The sequence below is a fragment of the Numenius arquata genome, chromosome 3, assembly GCF_964106895.1.
Source record: "Numenius arquata chromosome 3, bNumArq3.hap1.1, whole genome shotgun sequence".
Classification (NCBI taxonomy): Eukaryota; Metazoa; Chordata; class Aves; order Charadriiformes; family Scolopacidae; genus Numenius; species Numenius arquata.
In genome coordinates, this window is record NC_133578.1 from 26,124,793 (window position 1) to 26,143,182 (window position 18,390).

Below are 18,390 nucleotides of genomic sequence, written 5' to 3' on the forward strand. Positions count from 1 at the left end.
AACTACGTAAAGCTGTTTTAGCCATCAATTTACATACACAAAATACTACTGGATAAATTAAGTTTCTGGCTAGGCAAATGGACATGAATTTACATGAGTTTGTAATAATGGTAAAGGAAATGTTCTTAGAGGGCACAGTCTTCTACATCTCAGTCTGACTCCTGGTCAAATATTCTGGGGTACTGGGGTCAGTATAAGAATAAAATTAAGAAGAAAATTTGGATGTCTGGGCCTGCCTGTCTTCTCACAGAGAGCAGGGTAGCTTATTTGGGTTCAGCAAATAGGAAGTGCCAGTTTATTGAGTTTGTTTTATTAGCCAAAAGGATTGATCTTCAGAGATGGTGAGCTCCTGTGATTTCAGGAGCTGATTTCAACTTCCTTGCTGCTTCCTTAGAGGCACTGAGGTTGAATTGGTTATCCTTTGTACCTACAGTATCTTTCATGCATGCCAAGTGATTATCCAGGAATTGTCATTGTTGTTTGTATTTTGAAACCTACTCTGTATTGACAGTATTTTGAATCCTACTTTGCACCTTACTGTCTGCAATGTCTGCTCTCACGGCTGCTAACAGTTCTGAATCAGTCTGTGAGAGAGTGTTCCAAAATTAACTCCAAAGATCAGTTAAGGTTAGCTTTTATACAGATATTTGATAAGGCCACTTTCTGGGGAACAGGAAACTATGTTTAGCTTGAAAATCTTGCAAACAGTAATGATTATTTAAAAAGGAAGGAAGATCATAAAAGTTTTGAATCTATTAGCATGTAATTACAACCTCTACAGGATAAGCAGTTGAAATTAGTATTTAGTGAATGTTGTTCCATTTAGACTATAGCTTTTGATGCTTTTTAAATTGTATATAAGAGTAAAATATTTTTGCTGTTGTAATTTAATAAATAAATGAATCTCTTTCATATTTAGAGTAATAGTTTAAAAAGATTTTTTTCTCTCATACATATTCATACAGGCTCCATGCCAACCAATTATGAACGTTATTACGGCTTCACAAGGTTTGCTATTGAGCTCAATGAATTAGATCCTTTACTTAAAGATCTTCTTCCTTCAACAGATGCACGATTCAGGCCAGATCAAAGGCAAGAATGCTTATTTATACACTTAATATTTGGTGGCTTTAAGGTTGTGTTTCGCTGACTATTGCATTTTGTCTGTCTTTGCTACAGTCTGAACTAAGCTTTGGAGGATTCTGGTAGCAGAGAAGGTATTCAGTATTGCAATCGAATTTCTGTTTCAGCCAGTTGAGGGAAAGTAGAAAGTATCTCATTGGTATAGTAGAGCTGTAGTGCGGAGGTAAGATTCCTCATAACAAACTGGGAGGACAAGCTCTGAAGTGTCATGCCCTCCTGCTGTGAATGGAAGCAATGTTAATTCCTTCCTAATTCTCAATTCAAAATAATTCAGTGTTTGTGATAGGCTGAAGTTACTAAAGAAAGCATGTATCTTAAGTTGTAGGTCAGGTACGTGTAACTGGGGAGTCACATCTCGGTTACTCTTATTTTATGAGGTTATGACTAAATCTGAAAGTAGGTACAGGCAACAGGCTTGACTTCTGCTTGGCTTTTGTGGTGATTGGTGCTAGAAAATCCCTTGTTCTAGACACTGCACAATTGCTATAGGACCTGCTGTCATTCATACAGGCTTCTGGAGGAAGGAAATATAGAAGCGGCAGCATCTGAGAAACAAAGGATAGAGGAACTCCAGAGAGGTCGGAGGCGGTACATGGAAGAAAACAGCATTGAATATGTACCCAAATTTTTTAAGTGAGTCTATTCGTTTCAGTAGTAAATCTGTTTTCTATAGTGTGACTGGACAAAGTGTTGCAAGAACTAGCACCAACGTAGTCTGTTAATCGTGAAAGCCTGGAAAATGGCAATTTTAAGAAAAATAATCAGATACCTGATCTCTGCCTGAAGCAATTTTTATATAGTTTAAAGCTTCATACCTGAAAGATCATTTTCTCACAATAAGCAACAGCTATAAAACTCTGCTGCTCCCCTTGGCCAATTTTTTTTGAACTTTGAAGTGGAATAGAAGTATAATATTAGGATCTAAGATTTAACTATGTTATTGTTTTAAGTCATTGCATAAACAAAGTAATAAATAGTGACCTGAACAACAACATCATGTATATATCTATTTTAAACATATACATAAATGTATATATATACATTTAATTTATAATTTATTTATTTTTGAGTGGAGGTTTTGGGGTTTTTTTTGGGTTTTCTTAATTGAGTATTCTTCTGAAACAAGGGATAGTGATACCAAATAGCCTGATGTTTAGGATGAGGAATCAAAAGTGAAAAGACTGAATGTGGTTGATGCAGTTTTGTAGTGGAAGATGAGCAAAATACAGAGGAGGCAAATAACATAAATGGTAAAAGGCTTGCATTCTACAAGCTAGATCTCCTGGTGGATGCCCTGAACATAATCAGAATCTGTAATGGCAAAAGAGGCTTTATGTGGCTCTAAGACCTGCTCACATAGATCAGACAACAGATTTGTGATTTTGGCTGTTTTCTAAAACTTCCACTTTTGACACAGGTAGAGGTTGGTTTTTATTTTTAAATCCTTGACTGTTCTTGTGTCCTTTAGAAATATGAAATCAGATTTAGTATTGGTTTAGACAAGAGGGATATGGAATTTTATTTCATATTGCATAAGCATGGAGATCTATGGTCAGAACTTCTTTCCTCTCTCTTTTTTTTGTTTTGATTTTTTTTTTCCCTTTCTACAGAAAAGTTATCGATGCTAATCAAAGAGAAGCCTGGGTTACCAATGACACCTACTGGGAACTGCGAAAGGATCCTGGCTTTAGTAAAGTAGAAATTCCCGTACTCTGGTAAACTGAGAATGTAGATCTAGTAAACATATCACTCTGAAGAAAAAAATAACTATGCACAATATGTTTCTTATAGCTGAGCGTGGTTTGTGGGTCTACGGAAAAACCTATCATTCGCATTTATATTCATCTTTATAACGGACTTTTGAAAGTGCATTAGACCAGGCCCCTGACCACTTCTGGATCTTTTTAATTTTGCAGCAGCCATTAAAAGATTAAAAAAAAAAAAGAAAAAAAAAAAGAAAAAGAAATGTTTTAAAGTTTCATACACTGAAAATTCAGAACAAAAGAAGCAGATGAGTTATCCAAAGTCACTCGGAAGAGGTGGTAAATGCAAAACTGCAACCGGTGCTTTAAAAAGACATTAAGAGTAATGTAATTTAAATTAAAAAAAAAAAAAAAAAGGAAGAAAAAGAGAAAAAAAATCCATTTTGTTTCAACTATTTTTGTTAAAAACTCTTGGGTCACAACACTGTCATTTCTGGCTTCAGGTTAGTCCTTTGGTTTGATGTGCTTGGACTGACTTTTGTCAAAAAGATACGCTTTTCCGGAAGCTGTTCCCATTCACATGCCATTGTTCATGCCTTAAACAAAATATGAAGTTGTACAGTAAGCAATTTTAAAATATGTATGCTTAGGCTTGTGTGAAGGGCAGATTTTTAAAGCACTAGAATTTTATCATGATATAAATATTGGAGAACCTCCATTATTTAAAATCAAAAGACAACCAAACATCTAACTGTATTTCAGAGGAATGAGATCTACTGTACATGCTTTAGCTTTGGGAAGCTGACTGTATAATCAGACTGAAAAGAAACTGCTAACTGGTTGAATTTGAGGCAATTTTGGTAAATGCATATGAATTGCTAGTCAGAAGGTTCATATTCTACATGACTGATGATGAGATGCAATCGTCACTTTTAGCACTGGCTGGACATAGTCTCACAGTGAATCTCATTTCCCTGTAACTGTTTATACGATTATAATTCCCTGAAGCTTTGCAACAGCGTTAAAAGCACAGAAAGATTTCATTGGAAGGTCTCTGGCTTCTTTCCAGAAGCTGGATAGTACTGTAAATGCAACTATTTTCTGCCACACACACTGTTTACTTTACTGGCTGTGTTTTTTCCCCATACACTTTTCTTATCTAAGTTTATATTTGAAAATATGGCAGAGGCTCCCATGCGTTGTAGCTAATGACTACTACTTGTGTTGCCAAAATAGCTTTTGTGCAAAATTATATTTTAGTTTTTCATAAAGTGATTCTATATTTTTTGATTAAGAACCAAATCTCTTATGTGTTGCTAAGCCTGAGTTAAAGTACCTGGGAGAAGGCTTGGCACTTTCTATTTGAAAATATCTGAAACATTAGAAGCAAGAGGGGGCAGATTTTAATAAAAGGAAAAAAAGTAATTTTATTAGGTAAAAACTGCATTCCATATGGTGTGATCTATGATGCATGTATCTATGCATGTATTATACATCCAGCCACTGATGATAGATTAGATTTCATGCATATACACTGTATTTCTTTCTACACATACACAGCGTACCCTTCATTTTTTTCTATTTAATATTGATTTCAGTACTGAGACCTAAAAAAAAATTATTAGAAAGGTATGTGATCCTGCCAGCAGAGCTGCTTGAACAGTTCTCAGTAGATTACCATGCATACCCAGCTCTCCACCTGCTTTTTCCTTTTGCAGAGTCAGGTCCCTAAAGAACTGAGATCACTTTGATTATTTAATATGCATTTACTTCCCCCCCCTTGTTTTTATGGCAAAGCAACTGGCTACTAATGAATTCCAATTTCTTCACATGGTTCTGTTATAAGGAAGAACTATGAAAAACCTAAAAAAAATATTAAGTAGACTTCTTAAGAATTGTGAATGCTCATGAATTGCTTATGTATATTTGGTATAAAAAAACCCCTGTGTGCAGATTAACAGGATTTCTTCCAAAGAAAATTCTGAAGTTTTCAAAGAACGATATCTTTTTCTTTCCTAGTTGAACATAGTCTGATTTTTTTTTATTTTTAATTTTTTAGTTCAACAATTGTTATTATAAGAAAATGAAAATATATCAAAGTTTGGGTTTTTTAATCGTACTTGGTTAACTTCATCCTACTTGCTTTCATGACTTTACACTATAAATCAAATTGGCACCTTGTGTGCAAAATAGCAATTAATTATCCTGTGTCACTTTCCTTAAAAACAACATTGAGGGACAGAAACTGCACGTCCTCAGTTGTTTTTTTTCAAAGTCAGTTTTTAATTTAATTACAGAAATAAGGTCTTTAGTTTTACAGTGTTCTGCTGGTGCTTTGTGAATGCCATTATTTGCAATGCAAACTGAAACTTGGTGAACACTAAAGATGCTATCACTGATTTGCTTTTTTTTTTTTGCAATTGTATATTTGACACTCCTTGAAAGAAAAATAACATTTTTAGAATTAAAAAAATCAGTAATAGGCTAAATCTTTCTCTTGAAGGCACTTTTCAAGCCTACTAAATATTAAATTTGTTAATTACTGAGTAGAGGAAACACGGAACAATGCATTACAAAATATTTGCAGTCTTTATCAGAAATTGAAAAGTGCTAGTAGATGTACTGTAAGGCAATTTCTCATAGTGCAGAATTCTCTGGATTCTGTGCAATATCTTTTATTAATTTTTTTCCTGTAGCCTGGGGGGACATCATCATTTTGTGCTGTTTCTGAAGAGAATGGGTTAACAGAGGAAAGGTCAGAGAGCTTCTGTCCAAATTACAATTTTCAGACAACCTGTGAAATGTCACCAGCACTGAGTAGCAGGTGATAGTGGGCTTTTCACATCCCCTGCCACCGTAGCACAGAATGAGGTTTCCCAAGTTGCAATGAGAACGTGCTGTTGGCACCCACTGTAAGTACCTGCTGCTTTTCAGCAGGGCTGCTGCTCGGCTGTCCCTTCCCAGCACACGGGACTTTTCTGCCCCAGGTGCTGACCTTTCCACTTGAACCTCATGAAGTGTTTTCTGGCTCAGTCCTCAAGCCAAGCAGCGTCCTTCTGATTGAAGCTCAGCCATTTGGTGTGCCATCTCACCCTCCTAATTTAATGTCGTCACAAACTTGTTAGCATGTAGTCTCTATGTGCTCGCCCAGGTCTCTGCTGAGATGTTGATTGACATGGGCCACAAAATTGACGCCTGCAGGGCTGTCCTTGTTGCTGGCTGCCAGCGGGGTGTAAGACACTGATCAATGCCCTTCAGGTCTGGGGATTCAGGCAGTTTTCATCCCACCTCACTCCACTCATCCAGGCAGTATTTCCTTCTGAAAGGCATGAAAAATACTTACCAACTCAGTAGATATAAATGCTATAGGTTTGGTATGTGATGAAAATTAGTGCAAATCATTTGACATTTAAAACCTTTTAAACAATTTAAGAAGTTCTAACTTTCACTACAATGACATATCCTTTGCTTTTTCCTGTGTTTCCTCAAAACACTTATTTCTGTATAAAATAGACAACCCTTACGCTTTAGTTTCACAATAGTAAACTGCACTTTCAATTAATATTTTAAAAGTATACCTTAATTTGTTCCCTGTTCTGGTACTGCAGATATGATATGGTAATAGTAGCCATTTTCATCAAATGTAATATCGTATAAAGATTTAAATAGCTTCATTCCTATTTTAGATCTATATTAACAAAATGGTAGATTTTTCAGCATATTAGAAATTGTTATCTCACTGTGAGATACAATTTGAGTTGATTTTCATACAGTATCACTGTGTTTAACAAGTCATCTAGGCACCCGTTCTAATTTTAGACAGGTGTAAATTGCATGAAATAAACGTTTTTGTATTTGGCTTTAAAAGTGAACTCCTACTATAATACTTTTTTCATCTTACAAATAGTGTTACCCTTTTTTTTTTTTTCCTCGTTTTGAACTTCTGACTCGAGCTTGTACGGCATTTATGGGTTTTACTTGAATAGCACATGCTAGGCATATGTCAAATATTGCAGTATGTATAAATGACACGGTTTTGAAAGATATTGCCCTTAATTCCCTACTGAACACTCTCAGAGCTTTATGAAAAGAAATTACACGAACCTTAAGGCACACTAGGAGCCAGTGCTGGCCTCACCCTCGTGGGTGCCTGGGGAGAAGCTTGCATATGGGCTGTGCGCTGTGTTTCCCATGGAGGTGACATGGGATTTTCTCACCCTCAAACCAGGCAGAGTGGAGGCCAGTGCAATGCAGTCTTGCTCACAGAGTTTCTGTCAAAAAATAGGAATTTTTAGAAATACCCTGGAAGGGAGGGGAGATTCAGTTGCACTTGCACAATAACCAAGAGGGCTGAAGACGCCAATTCTCTGTGAATTTTGCAAAACTTGCTTTCACTAGCAAAGCTCTGTTAGTATAGGGAAGGTTTGTGTGGTCTCCTTGTTTTATAGGATTTTAAATATTGTCTGGTGCAGAGATAAAGACTTGCTGTTTAACATGCCATTAGCTGCAGTTGTAATCTGAGGAATTAACTCTATTTTAGATGTCATTACTAATGCTGGAGCTGCATAAGGAAAGTAAAGGAGAATTTTCAGATTAAATCCACATGAAAGGAAAGGGTATTTGCATTCATATGCTAAAATGACAGGAGGGGTTAAGTTAGAGAGTTTGGCCCAGCTGGGGGAAAAGGATTAAAGATTAATATTGACAGAAGTGTGCAAGAAATGTTGGAATGGCCTCACGGGTCACCCTGTGCTCTACACAGACCTTGGAGAAAGCTGACAAAGCTTACTGGGTCATAACCACTTACCTTGGCAGCTGCTGGGGCTGAAAATACTACCTTGGGTTTTCTTCCTGTCTGTCATTAAGTGACAGTCATCAAAATTGTATAAAACTTGAATTTGCTCTTTCAAGCAAATAAATTGATAAAACATATATATTGATAAAATTTGAGGTAGACAGGGATACAGTGACAACTAAGGTTTGTTTGGTTTTTTTTTTTTTGTTTATGTGCTCAAAACTGTGAATGTATATTTAGTATAAAACGTAGTATCATTTTCTATTTTACCATCCCTTGTTACTTTTATTATAATTCTGGTGTAATTCAGAAGTAGTTTCATGGAGAAAGGACTTTTTTTTGGTTTTGATTTTTTTGTTTGGTTGGTTTTAACAGAAGAATCTAGACTAAGAACAGTGAATGGCACCCGCAAGAATGCTGCAAATCTCAGTTATCTCAGAGAAATGGCTTGTTTACAGCATTTTTTTTTTTTATTATTATATATTGTAAGGAGTAGGTTTACAAAAGCAAAAACATTATTTGCTCTTTAAACTAGAGAATGTAAACCACCTTCGTTAATTAGCTTTGGTGTAAGCTATGTCTGTCTTCTACTAAACTGAAAATCCTGTTTATAAAAGGATTTTTATATGGTATCTCGCAGGTTTAAAAAGCGATAATAATGTACTTGTAGGTGTTTTATATACCCATCTCCTTTGTCAAGTTTTGTGGTATTATAAACCCATCATATCTTTTTTTTTTAAATTGGTTTTTTTTCCTTCCTTGCAACCTTTGACAAACCTCAGAAAAGGGAGGGAGAGACTCCAATGTAGAACAGTGAAACTAGTTACAGCAGCTCTGTCAGTGACACAGCTGTAACAAAATAGAAAGTTTTCTAACTTTTATGAATTAAAGTGTCAGCAGAGCTGCTGAATCAGTTTCAGGCAGGTTATCTTAATACCATTTTTCTTTCCACTGATCCATGACAACATGAAAAATGGGAAGATTGGTGACATTTGCGCAGAATTAATTCTGAAGGTGAAGGGAAGTTTTTATTCCTGTTTTAAATAAAAATCACTGTAGCCAGCATTTGGCTGAAGGTAATGTGGACAAACAGACTTACATATTTTATAAATAAGAAAACCATGAAGTTGTGATATAGAATCAGCAGTGTGTGATATATTCTGTCTTGATGTATGAATAATTTGTTGAAGTATAGTAAAGCTACTTATTGCTCCAGGAGTAAAAATGATCCAGATGTTGTCTCCTATGAAACACTGAAATATATTTCCATATAGACTGCTACTTTTAATGGTCTGCATTAATGAAAAAGGGATATTTCATGCTAGCGTATAATGTTGCTGGCCCAGAATATTAGGAATATGAAAAGAGAAGAGGTAAGGAGATTCCTTCAAAAAGTCAGAAGTGGGTAACCTATCTTTTACACCCTGAGCATCAAAATGATGTAAGTGCTATACAAGAGCAGTACACAGTGATAAGTATTCAACCAGAACTATTCTTTTTCACTGAGGTACTCGCTCCTTGTGCCAGTCTGTGTAGCCACACTTGCAACATCTTTTTCTGAAGTTGTGTTACTATTTATGATTGTGCTTGTGGCCCAGGGGTTGATTTGTCAGGTAAATTGAAGGCAGGCTGTAACAAGGAATATTACAGTAACATTAAAAAAATTAATGTAAGTTTAATCCTCAGTATTCTCCAGGCAAAGGAAAATTCAGGATAGCTTCTTTACCCCTGTTGAAGAAACGCAGACAAGATCTTCAATTATCTTTGTGTTTACTTAATGTTTTATAAAATATTTTGAGGTTGGATCAGCAATACTAACATTATAAATAAATATCTTAAGCTTGCTTTGTCACCTATCTTGAAGTCAGCATTGAATATTATCTTTCCAATTTGAGGTTAGAAATCGGGTCTATTTAGTTCTTGAAAAAAGTGTTATCGATATTCTTTAGTGGTTGAAATGTAGTCTAACAAATTCAGATCACAATAAATTTTATTTTCAACTGAGGCTCAAACAAGACCTGACTATTAGCTGAGAAATAAATGCTGATGAGTGTATTTTGGTACACAGGCATAAGTGCAAAGATGGCAACTTTTACCTTAGTTAAGCTTTCTCTCTAATTAGCAACAGCATTGTTCTTTTTCCTTTGTAATTATTTCTAAACTAATTATTTTCAAACATTGATTCCTCACTAAGAATTAATTACATTTGAAATCTGAGTTTTAAAAATTAAACAATGTTTGGAACTCCACAGAGATGAAGAGTAGTGCTTCTGTCTTGCACCTAATGCTCAGATCTTGCTAAATCTCCACCGCTTGGAACAGGGTGGACCAATAGTACTTACTCACTAAAATTTCATCCTTGGACCTGAAAGAAATTTCAGTGGGCTTTTCTGGATGGGATTCTTCTTTGTATATTGATTTGTGTCTATGTTATTTACTATAAAATGAGTAAGAAGTCAAGCTGCTAGCATCTGATGTCTGAAATCTTTTCCTTCACCAAAATGCATAGCAAAGTTCTTGTTCCTTATCTGTTAGATATCTGCTAGATTGTCTGAAGTGGATACTTTATTTAGTATGTAAAAAGCCTTTATAAAATTAAACTACTGTGTTATCCAGAAAGATCATTATGATAGTTCTGTATTAGAATAATAGGTATATTTTCTTTGCTGTAACCAGTACCAAGACTCTTCTTTGGTTCTTTATCTACTTTCCTTTGTATAATTAACTGTTTGGTGAATTATGATTTCTCCATATTTCAACAGCAAAAAATTCTGTATTTTCTCTCATTGTTGCACAAAGTTAATATGAATTAGGAATAATGTCACAATTTTTTTGAGATTATGTCCCATACGCACATGTATGAAACGTAGTAAATTTTAGTATTTATACCTTGCTCAGACTCTGAGAATGCCGTTAGATGAGTAGAGGTTTAGATTAGATGTCAATTTTACATTGCCTTACTGAGCTTCGCTACTTTTAACAGCCTTTAATTTCAGATGGGGAAACAGCCCTGCACCAATTTTTTAGCAAGCCAAAATGTCAACACCTAAATAGCTAAAAGAGCATTCTTTGCTGATTGCCCATATCCCTGTGCTCATTCTACAAAAAAAAAAGAAACCAAAACCCAAATTCCAAATCTGTTAATTTCTTGTACACCTCTTGGTGTAGCATACTTGTAAAAGGAGGTCCTCAGAGTCTTTCCACTGTGATTATGCTATTATGTCAGCTTACTTTGCTATTTTTAAGGTTAATTTTAAAGGCAAATAGTTGCTTTCTAGAAGCCTAACACATAAAGCCAGTGCTACTTTTGAGTACTGGGTAGACAGTGTCTCTTTTAGAGGGAAATAATGGACTTGGACTGTAACTAGAAAGGGTCTATGTTCTTAGATGCACCAGGCAATTTTTTTTCTGTTGTTTGAAAGCAGTAGAAAAGTGTTACTTAAGGGAAAGAAAGAAAGAAAGAAAGAAAGAAAGAAAGAAAGAAAGAAAATATGAAGCATTTATGTACCCAGCTACCCAAATGTTGCAGAAGGCATTATTTTTGAGCGCTGTAATATTAATCATCACCAGCAGCACCCTTAATTTTATGCTCAGAAGTTCACTGTGGATTTCCATAATGAGATGATGAAGAAAAGGATACAGGAAAAAAAAGTCAGTAGCATAATTTCTAAATAACTCAATAAAAAATTGATTTGCAAATATTTGTTTTGAAAATTGTATAAGCTACTTAAAGTATCGCAATTATTAAAATCGTAAGTTTGGTCCTTCATAGTACATTCAGTGATTTAACATTTTAAAAAGTAATCTTGATTACTTTCCTGCAAATGCATTCATTTGTGCTTGACTATTCACAAGTTTGGGATACCTTTCAAAATGATTCATCTTTACATTTTATTAATTCTGACTCCAAATACTGGCTGTAATCATGCCTGTAAAAACAGTTCTATTGCTTACAGTTACTAAGCATCAACAGCTGAGGAATAACATAGGTAGGATATTATTTGTATATTCCAAATCTATAAACTTTTATTTCACATGTTAATTGGCAGTGCACATCTCAGATGTTTTTTTTTCATGCTTCATCTGCTTGGACTCTGATCTTGCAAGGGCATCAATACGTACTTAGCGTAAACATTGCAGTGTCATTGAATTCAGTTTAAAAGTTGTAGATACTAAAGTCCAAATGAGAAGGCTCAATAGTGACTTTCCTAAGAAATCAAAACGATGTACCTGGTTACACCAGGCTTTGTAGTACTTGATTCCTACATGACTAAACAAATGAGCACCTGTGCAGATGAGCTGAGCTGCCGTTGGTACTCCATTGAACTCAGTGAGCTTCCAGGTGAGTGGATGATCTAGCTGCCCAAATCTCCTTCAACTGTAGGCCTCATGTACAGTCAGTTCTAGGTATTCAACTAGTTACACTTCAGCTAAATTTTGAACATGTGCTCTCTCTTGTGGAAGATAAATGTGTGAAATACAGCTGGTTTGACTGCTTGCCAGTCAAAGCAATATATTTGACTTTCCTTTGACTCTCTGGAATTTTGGGACCTTATTCTGGGACTTGTAGTATTTAAAAACCAGTTAACTTCATATCACTGCAAAGCTCAATTATGTATGACATTTGGAAGAAAGAACAGGAGATTAAATCAATGACAATTCGTCATATTATGTCTCACTCTGGCAAGCTTAATTGTAAGAATATTTGCAGTTCCTATCCCTGTTTCCTGGTACTTTCCCCAGGATGGTGCCAGCCCAGAGTGAGGGTTGCTAATGCTGTATGCCAATCAAAAAAGGAGACATCTTTCTGATTTGTGATGAAGGGGATGGCTAACTAAAAGCATGCTCCTAATTTCAGCCTCGAAAAGCATGAATGTGAGAAAGTGCCTCCCCTCTCTCCTTCTAGGCTTTAGCACATAAATAGAATTGCTTTTTTTCAGCATATCAAATTCTCTGGGTACTTCAGAGATAGAACCTAGCCAGGAAGGAGCAGAAAACCAACAGTTTTCAGTTCCCACATAAGGCAGCTGGAATGCTTATTCTGTGTCTTTGCACTCATGAGTTGGTTTTGAACGTACTGTTGTAGTTATCAAGAATGCAGGCGAGGCCTCATGCCGATTACCTCTCATGCAATAAAAACCAAGCTCATACAGTAGTTCATGTTGATTACAGTCGAGCATATTTTGGCCACAGGTTTCAGAGAGGTGGTAGTGGAGGGAATAGTAAACAAAAGAAATTAATTTAATTAAGACTTCATTCCAGTGACGTATGTGGTATACACAATACCCATAACACCAACTCCAAGTGAGGGAGGTCCTACAGCTTCTTGTAGGAAATAAAGATGAACTTGGCTATGCTATAGTTTATATTGTGCTCTACAATGTAACAAAAGACATCATATGTTTCCTTCAGGCTGCGCCGGATTTACCAGGATATTGTGTCCAAAAACCACACACACAATTCTAATTTTTGAGGAAACATGATGCTCTTTTACCTGTTGCAATGTAATTGGATAATGCATGTACAAATGACTTGTTTAGCCTGCCAATGAATGTTGCTAATGCCTTACCAAAAAAAAAAAAGCATATTTTTTGTATTTTTTTCCTCAGAGGCAAATCCAAACAATGCTAGACTTGGGAAACTGTTTACTGAAAAGCATTTTCTAATAGATCTCTGAAGAAGTGCAATTGTATAATTATTATTGTTCAGTGCATACAGTACATTGTCTCCATCACTCTGTACACTGCTGCTATTAGTGCTTGTTCTAATAAATCTCAATGTACACTGTTTAAACTGCTGTCATCTGTGTTCTGATTTATTAACATAAGAAACACTTTAGAATATGGTTCTTGAATGAACTGTTTGTTACTAGTTAAGTGAATTGACTATTAATTATAAAATTGTAATATATATTGTACAGATTGATTTTGGAGAGGTGGGCGATAGTGGCAGCAATAGCACTGAAACAAAGGCTTTTCACTATCATCATCCTGTTCCTTTCTAACCTTTTTTCACTGCAGGATTATTTTTATAAAACTTTTCCCATGTGATTCTCTGTGCAGTTCCTTTAAATCTGGCAGGAGCTACCAACTGCAGTCTCAAAGAAGATAATTTTCTTTTTGGCAGTTCCTGGTTTTATCTTCATGCTACAGCTGGTAAGAGCCTTCTGCTTTTTTTTTTTTTTTTTCACTTCAGCTTGCTCTTTATGATTAAAGGGAGCTCGCAGTATGTTTCTCAAGTTTTGTGAGAGGGTGTAGGGAAAATGGTTCCTGATGTTCTCTAATAAAATTGAAAAAAGAGGTGTGGGGGGAAAAAAAAAATAAAAAAATACATGACACCCACCCCTTCTGGCATCTTGGAAAAATAACAGTATGTGGGATTTTTTCATTATGTGTTCTTGTCAGTTGTTCAGCCCTTAAGTCAATTACATTCTATTTAAAATGAAAACATAATAGAAAACAAGAATTTGTTTTTTGTTGTTTCTTGGCATTGTAAAAAGAACAAGTGTTCAAACAGTCTGGAATGCTGCCTGAGTGGGAGCAACAGCAAAGGAAGGGAAAACACTTTTTTTGGTGAATGGCAATGCTTTTTCTTGTGTCAGAGTACACATCTGATCTTGTCCAAACCGATGCTCTGAGCCAGGTTGTACACTGGGAGCTTATTCTCTGTTAAACAATTCTACAAATGAATTTAGCTCTGGTTTCACATTTGCGTAGTTGCCTCTGAATGCTTTGCAAAACAAATCAAGCACTTTTTGATGTCTGTTGCTCAGCAAAATTACTGTGTGTAAGTGAAGTGAAGTGTGAAAAGCTACATGTCATTACTTAGTTGATTAAAAGAACCGACACAACAAACCTTTGGGAATAGATTAGAGTGCAAGAGGCCTGTGAGGCAGCATTACCAATCTGACATCTAATTTAGCATAAAGACTATTACTTAAGTATGGAAGTAAATTTTATTTTTAAATCTAGTCTAACCAAGAGACAGATGATACTTCTTCTTAACCACAAACATGTAGGCACTGTGGTGTGGTGAAGTGAGACAGTGTGGGAAGCTATTGACAAGATTTCATCCTGACTCAGCTAAAGGAGTTGCCCACAGAAAGCTGTTCCAAGTTTCACTGCCAGTACAAAAATCTGTTCTGATGTGATGATACACAGCACTTTTGCCCAGCCAATGTATCAAGCCACATGGTTCTCCAAGTCCTTATTAGCTTATTAAATGTTTAAGTTGGTCTAAATGTTAAAAACCACAAGTATGCAATATTGACTGTTTCTGCAACTGAATATGCAAAATTATTTTTTGAGTAAGTAATCGTTACTAAATCAAATTAAAAGAAACCAATCTGAAACAACCAGTGAGGTACTGGAGTGTAGCTGAGGAGGTACTCTTTAGTTTATTTCAACTAAGCAGCAAGTCTAATTTTGCTTAAGGTCAGTAAACGCAATGTCTTATAGTTAGACTGCTTTTAATTTCTGAAAGCTACATCTAAGATGTAACTATTAGGCAGAGTAGCTAAGAGGCAGGCTAGGTTGTTTATCCCATATCTATATCCCAAGTGTGTATTAGTAATTTAAAAAGAATTCAGAACAACTTAATGTAGTATGCATGAATGCATGTTACAGACATGAATTTGGTGTGAAGACCTTTTTTACCTGTAATTAGATTACATTAGATTATATTTATAGTCACATGGAAAAGTTCCAAAGTAAAATCAAATATGTAGTTACTTTTCTCACTGATGACTGTCTGGCTATATTTTCTTCAGCAAAGAAATGAAACTTATAGGTAGGTCAACTTTCACAACTATCCCAAGTTTCTTGAGCACATTTTTTTCACAAGTCAGTGGAGGAAAAAAGTGTAATTAAACATTTCCAAAAGGTTACACTTGTTGGACTGCAAGTGAACTACAAGTTCTGATAAGGACATTGAGGTTTTTTTGTTTTTAACTGACAAAATTTAAGGTGTAGATTAAGTTCCTCTTTAAGTGGGCTATTTTTGAGGGCCTAGCATTGTATTTAGCAATCAAAGAAATTAAGGTGATATAGCAGAAGGGCACATCCATTCTTCAGTGCTGGTTCAAGAACTGATTTCACTTAAATGTTGATCAGCCAACCTAGTACAGCAATATTAGTCAGGTTGCTTTTCATGTCTGGTGAGAGGAATTTTTTTTGTCACCTGTCTGTTACAATGTTTAGTATTTGGAAACTGCTCAAGTATCTTCTTATTTTATGCCTACACATGTGAAAAAAAAATAAATTAGGAAACTAGATGAGGAAGTATCCTCTTAGCATGAAAAGGAACAGCCTGAATAAGCAAAGAAGTGATTATGAAAGAGGATACTGAATTCTTGCATGCCCTACAAACACCTACTTCATTTTGTCTATTTATAAATACTCTGTATCCAAAGATCTGAGAGTATTTTATAATGGTAGTAATTTCTTGCAGTATCCTGCTCAGGGAAGTGATATATTACCACAGCCACATACAGTAGGTTTCATAGACTGAGGTTAATTGTCTGGTATCACAGAGCAGCTAGTGGTAATGCCAAAAATAAATCCAGTTCAAGCCTGCTGCTCAGATTAAAACATAAGGAGAAGCAGCAAGGAACAAGATATGTCTACTACTGAAGGAAGTATTGTGTAGAGATAACTGTACCAGTGCCCATCAGGAAGATTAGCATGGACAATGTGAATTATACCACAGTAGACAAATCCTTTGTTTTGTAATCTTTCTTCAGACATAGTGGCACAGCAGCAGCAGCAGCTACAGTTCTCATACAGGTGGATGCACAAGCCCACAGAGCTGTCCTCCAGCACAGACACACCCACTCACAGCTGCTGGAAAAAAAGGATTTAGCCATTTGGACAGCATCCTTTAAAGCAAAGGCAGCATTAAACCTACTTTAGGTAACACTGGCTTGTTTGTTTCCAGATTTGCCTTCACAAGCTAATAACGCTAGATGATGAAAGCAGCTTCATTGTACGCAGTAATGTTTATGTAACAAATGACCACTTCTGGCTGAGAGATGTGCCCGCTTCTCAGAGGTAGAAGGTTTAAAGGCAAACATACCATCTCAGCAAATCTCTCCCTGGTGTACTACTTTTGCATTTCTTTTATTAGTAAATGCTTCACAGAGAACACATGCACCTGCCCATTAACAATACTGCCAATAATATTAGGGCAATTACAAAGAAGCAAAATCTGGGATATTTCATACACTTTACCCAGTGATAGTCATTTAATATCGTATTGTTTAAAGGTGGACATATGAAACACAGATTAAGTAGTCTGCACATCCGTGAACAAAGGTCTGAAATCTGAAAGGTAAATCTGTAGGAGAGCATATAAAACTATTACCAGAATTTATGCTCCTTAATCTCTTTTGTGCTTCCTTTTCATCATTAACATGGCTCTAGTGAGGAGGCCGTGAAGTGGTACAAAGGAGCCAACTGTGCAACATATTCCCTTTTCAACAAGTGAACAGATGTTACTTGTATAGAGGTGAAAGGGGGATGATGTCAAGCAAAAGCCGTAGAGAAGCCAGTTGAACTCCACATCTTGTAGCCTTTCATGGATGTAGCGTTTACAGTACAGTGCAGCTTTTAGTACTTTGATTGCTGGGCAAGTGTCACACCATAATACAGCACCTCCTGGCAGGACATCTACCTTTTATGTGTACTGCAGCACAGACTATGAATATGTATAATCACAGCATGCTCTGTGGCAGAGAATCGAAAGAGGTTCCAACAGAGTTTACTTGAGCTGTAAACCTGGAGTATTTTATAGGAAACATAATAATAGTGAGTGTATGTGTTTTCCAAATGGACTGCTAAAAGTGACCTTGAAAATAAATTAGAACAGCCCTAATGGTATCTGTATAGAAAAGGAGAGCAGTGTTTCCTGCATCTTTTAAATTTTTTTTCAAATCCATTATAATTGGTGAAGAAACTGTTCACACGCAACAGCCCCACATAAATAAAACATGAAAGTCCATTAAAATACTTCTAGAAGCTTCTTTTTAAAATTTTCTCCTGAGACTACAGGTAGTAGTGGAATATTCAAAAGGATCTGGCTCCACAAGAAGTAAAACATACCTTTAATGTGGGGAACTTAAATTGTTTTAGGACTAGGCTTCTGATGAATTGCCTCCTTGAATTTCTGAGTTCTCTAATTTTGATATGGTCTATTTGTCCTGCTGCCCGGAGAGGTTTCCATAAGGAACAAATTGTTTCGTATACACAAGAATTGACTGCATTTTTTCACTGCTTTACCAAATTGAGAGCTTAATAAAGTAACTCTACACAAAATTAAGATATTGCCATAGCAATAGCATCCCCTATACTGCATAATTAAATAACATTTGTGAACTGATTTAAAATTTTCACTGCACTTGAACTATATAATAAAGAAATTCAACACGGAAGTATCTCTGCTGAAGCTGTGTCTGCTGAAAACATTCATCTTGCTTTAACTTATGTTTCTTCCCACAATGATCTCAAAGTGCCATAATGCTTTGTGAGCAGGAATCACTGCCAGCATTAGGCCAGGTGACCCCAGTACCACAGCAAACTGCTAGGCCAGGCGTTCAGCATGACAGTGGTGCTGTCTTCATACTCAGGAACTCTGAAGCCATGCAAGTCATGGTATTAAACTGGCTGGTTTTGCTTATACAAGAGTATCTCTAGACAACAACAGATTTGCAACAACTTTGCAACACTTTGCAACAACAACAACAAAAACCCTCAA

General features: G+C 35.9%; 1 protein-coding gene across 4 annotated transcripts in view; it reads left to right on the forward strand.

Annotated features, from left to right (window-relative positions):
• OSBPL6 (oxysterol binding protein like 6) overlaps positions 1–3,245 on the forward strand; it is a 50,237-nt gene extending 46,992 nt beyond the window's left edge. For 3 of the 4 annotated variants that reach the window (XM_074144703.1, XM_074144704.1, XM_074144706.1), the window contains 3 exons: positions 966–1,092; positions 1,654–1,776; positions 2,754–3,075. In XM_074144703.1, the coding sequence (XP_074000804.1) occupies positions 966–1,092; positions 1,654–1,776; positions 2,754–2,862 (359 nt within the window). In that variant the 3' untranslated portion in view covers positions 2,863–3,075. Of the gene's footprint in view, positions 1–965; positions 1,093–1,653; positions 1,777–2,753 lie in introns of all 4 variants that reach the window. The other variant, XM_074144705.1, reaches the window with a different exon arrangement.
• Positions 3,246–18,390: the final 15,145 nt, after the last annotated feature.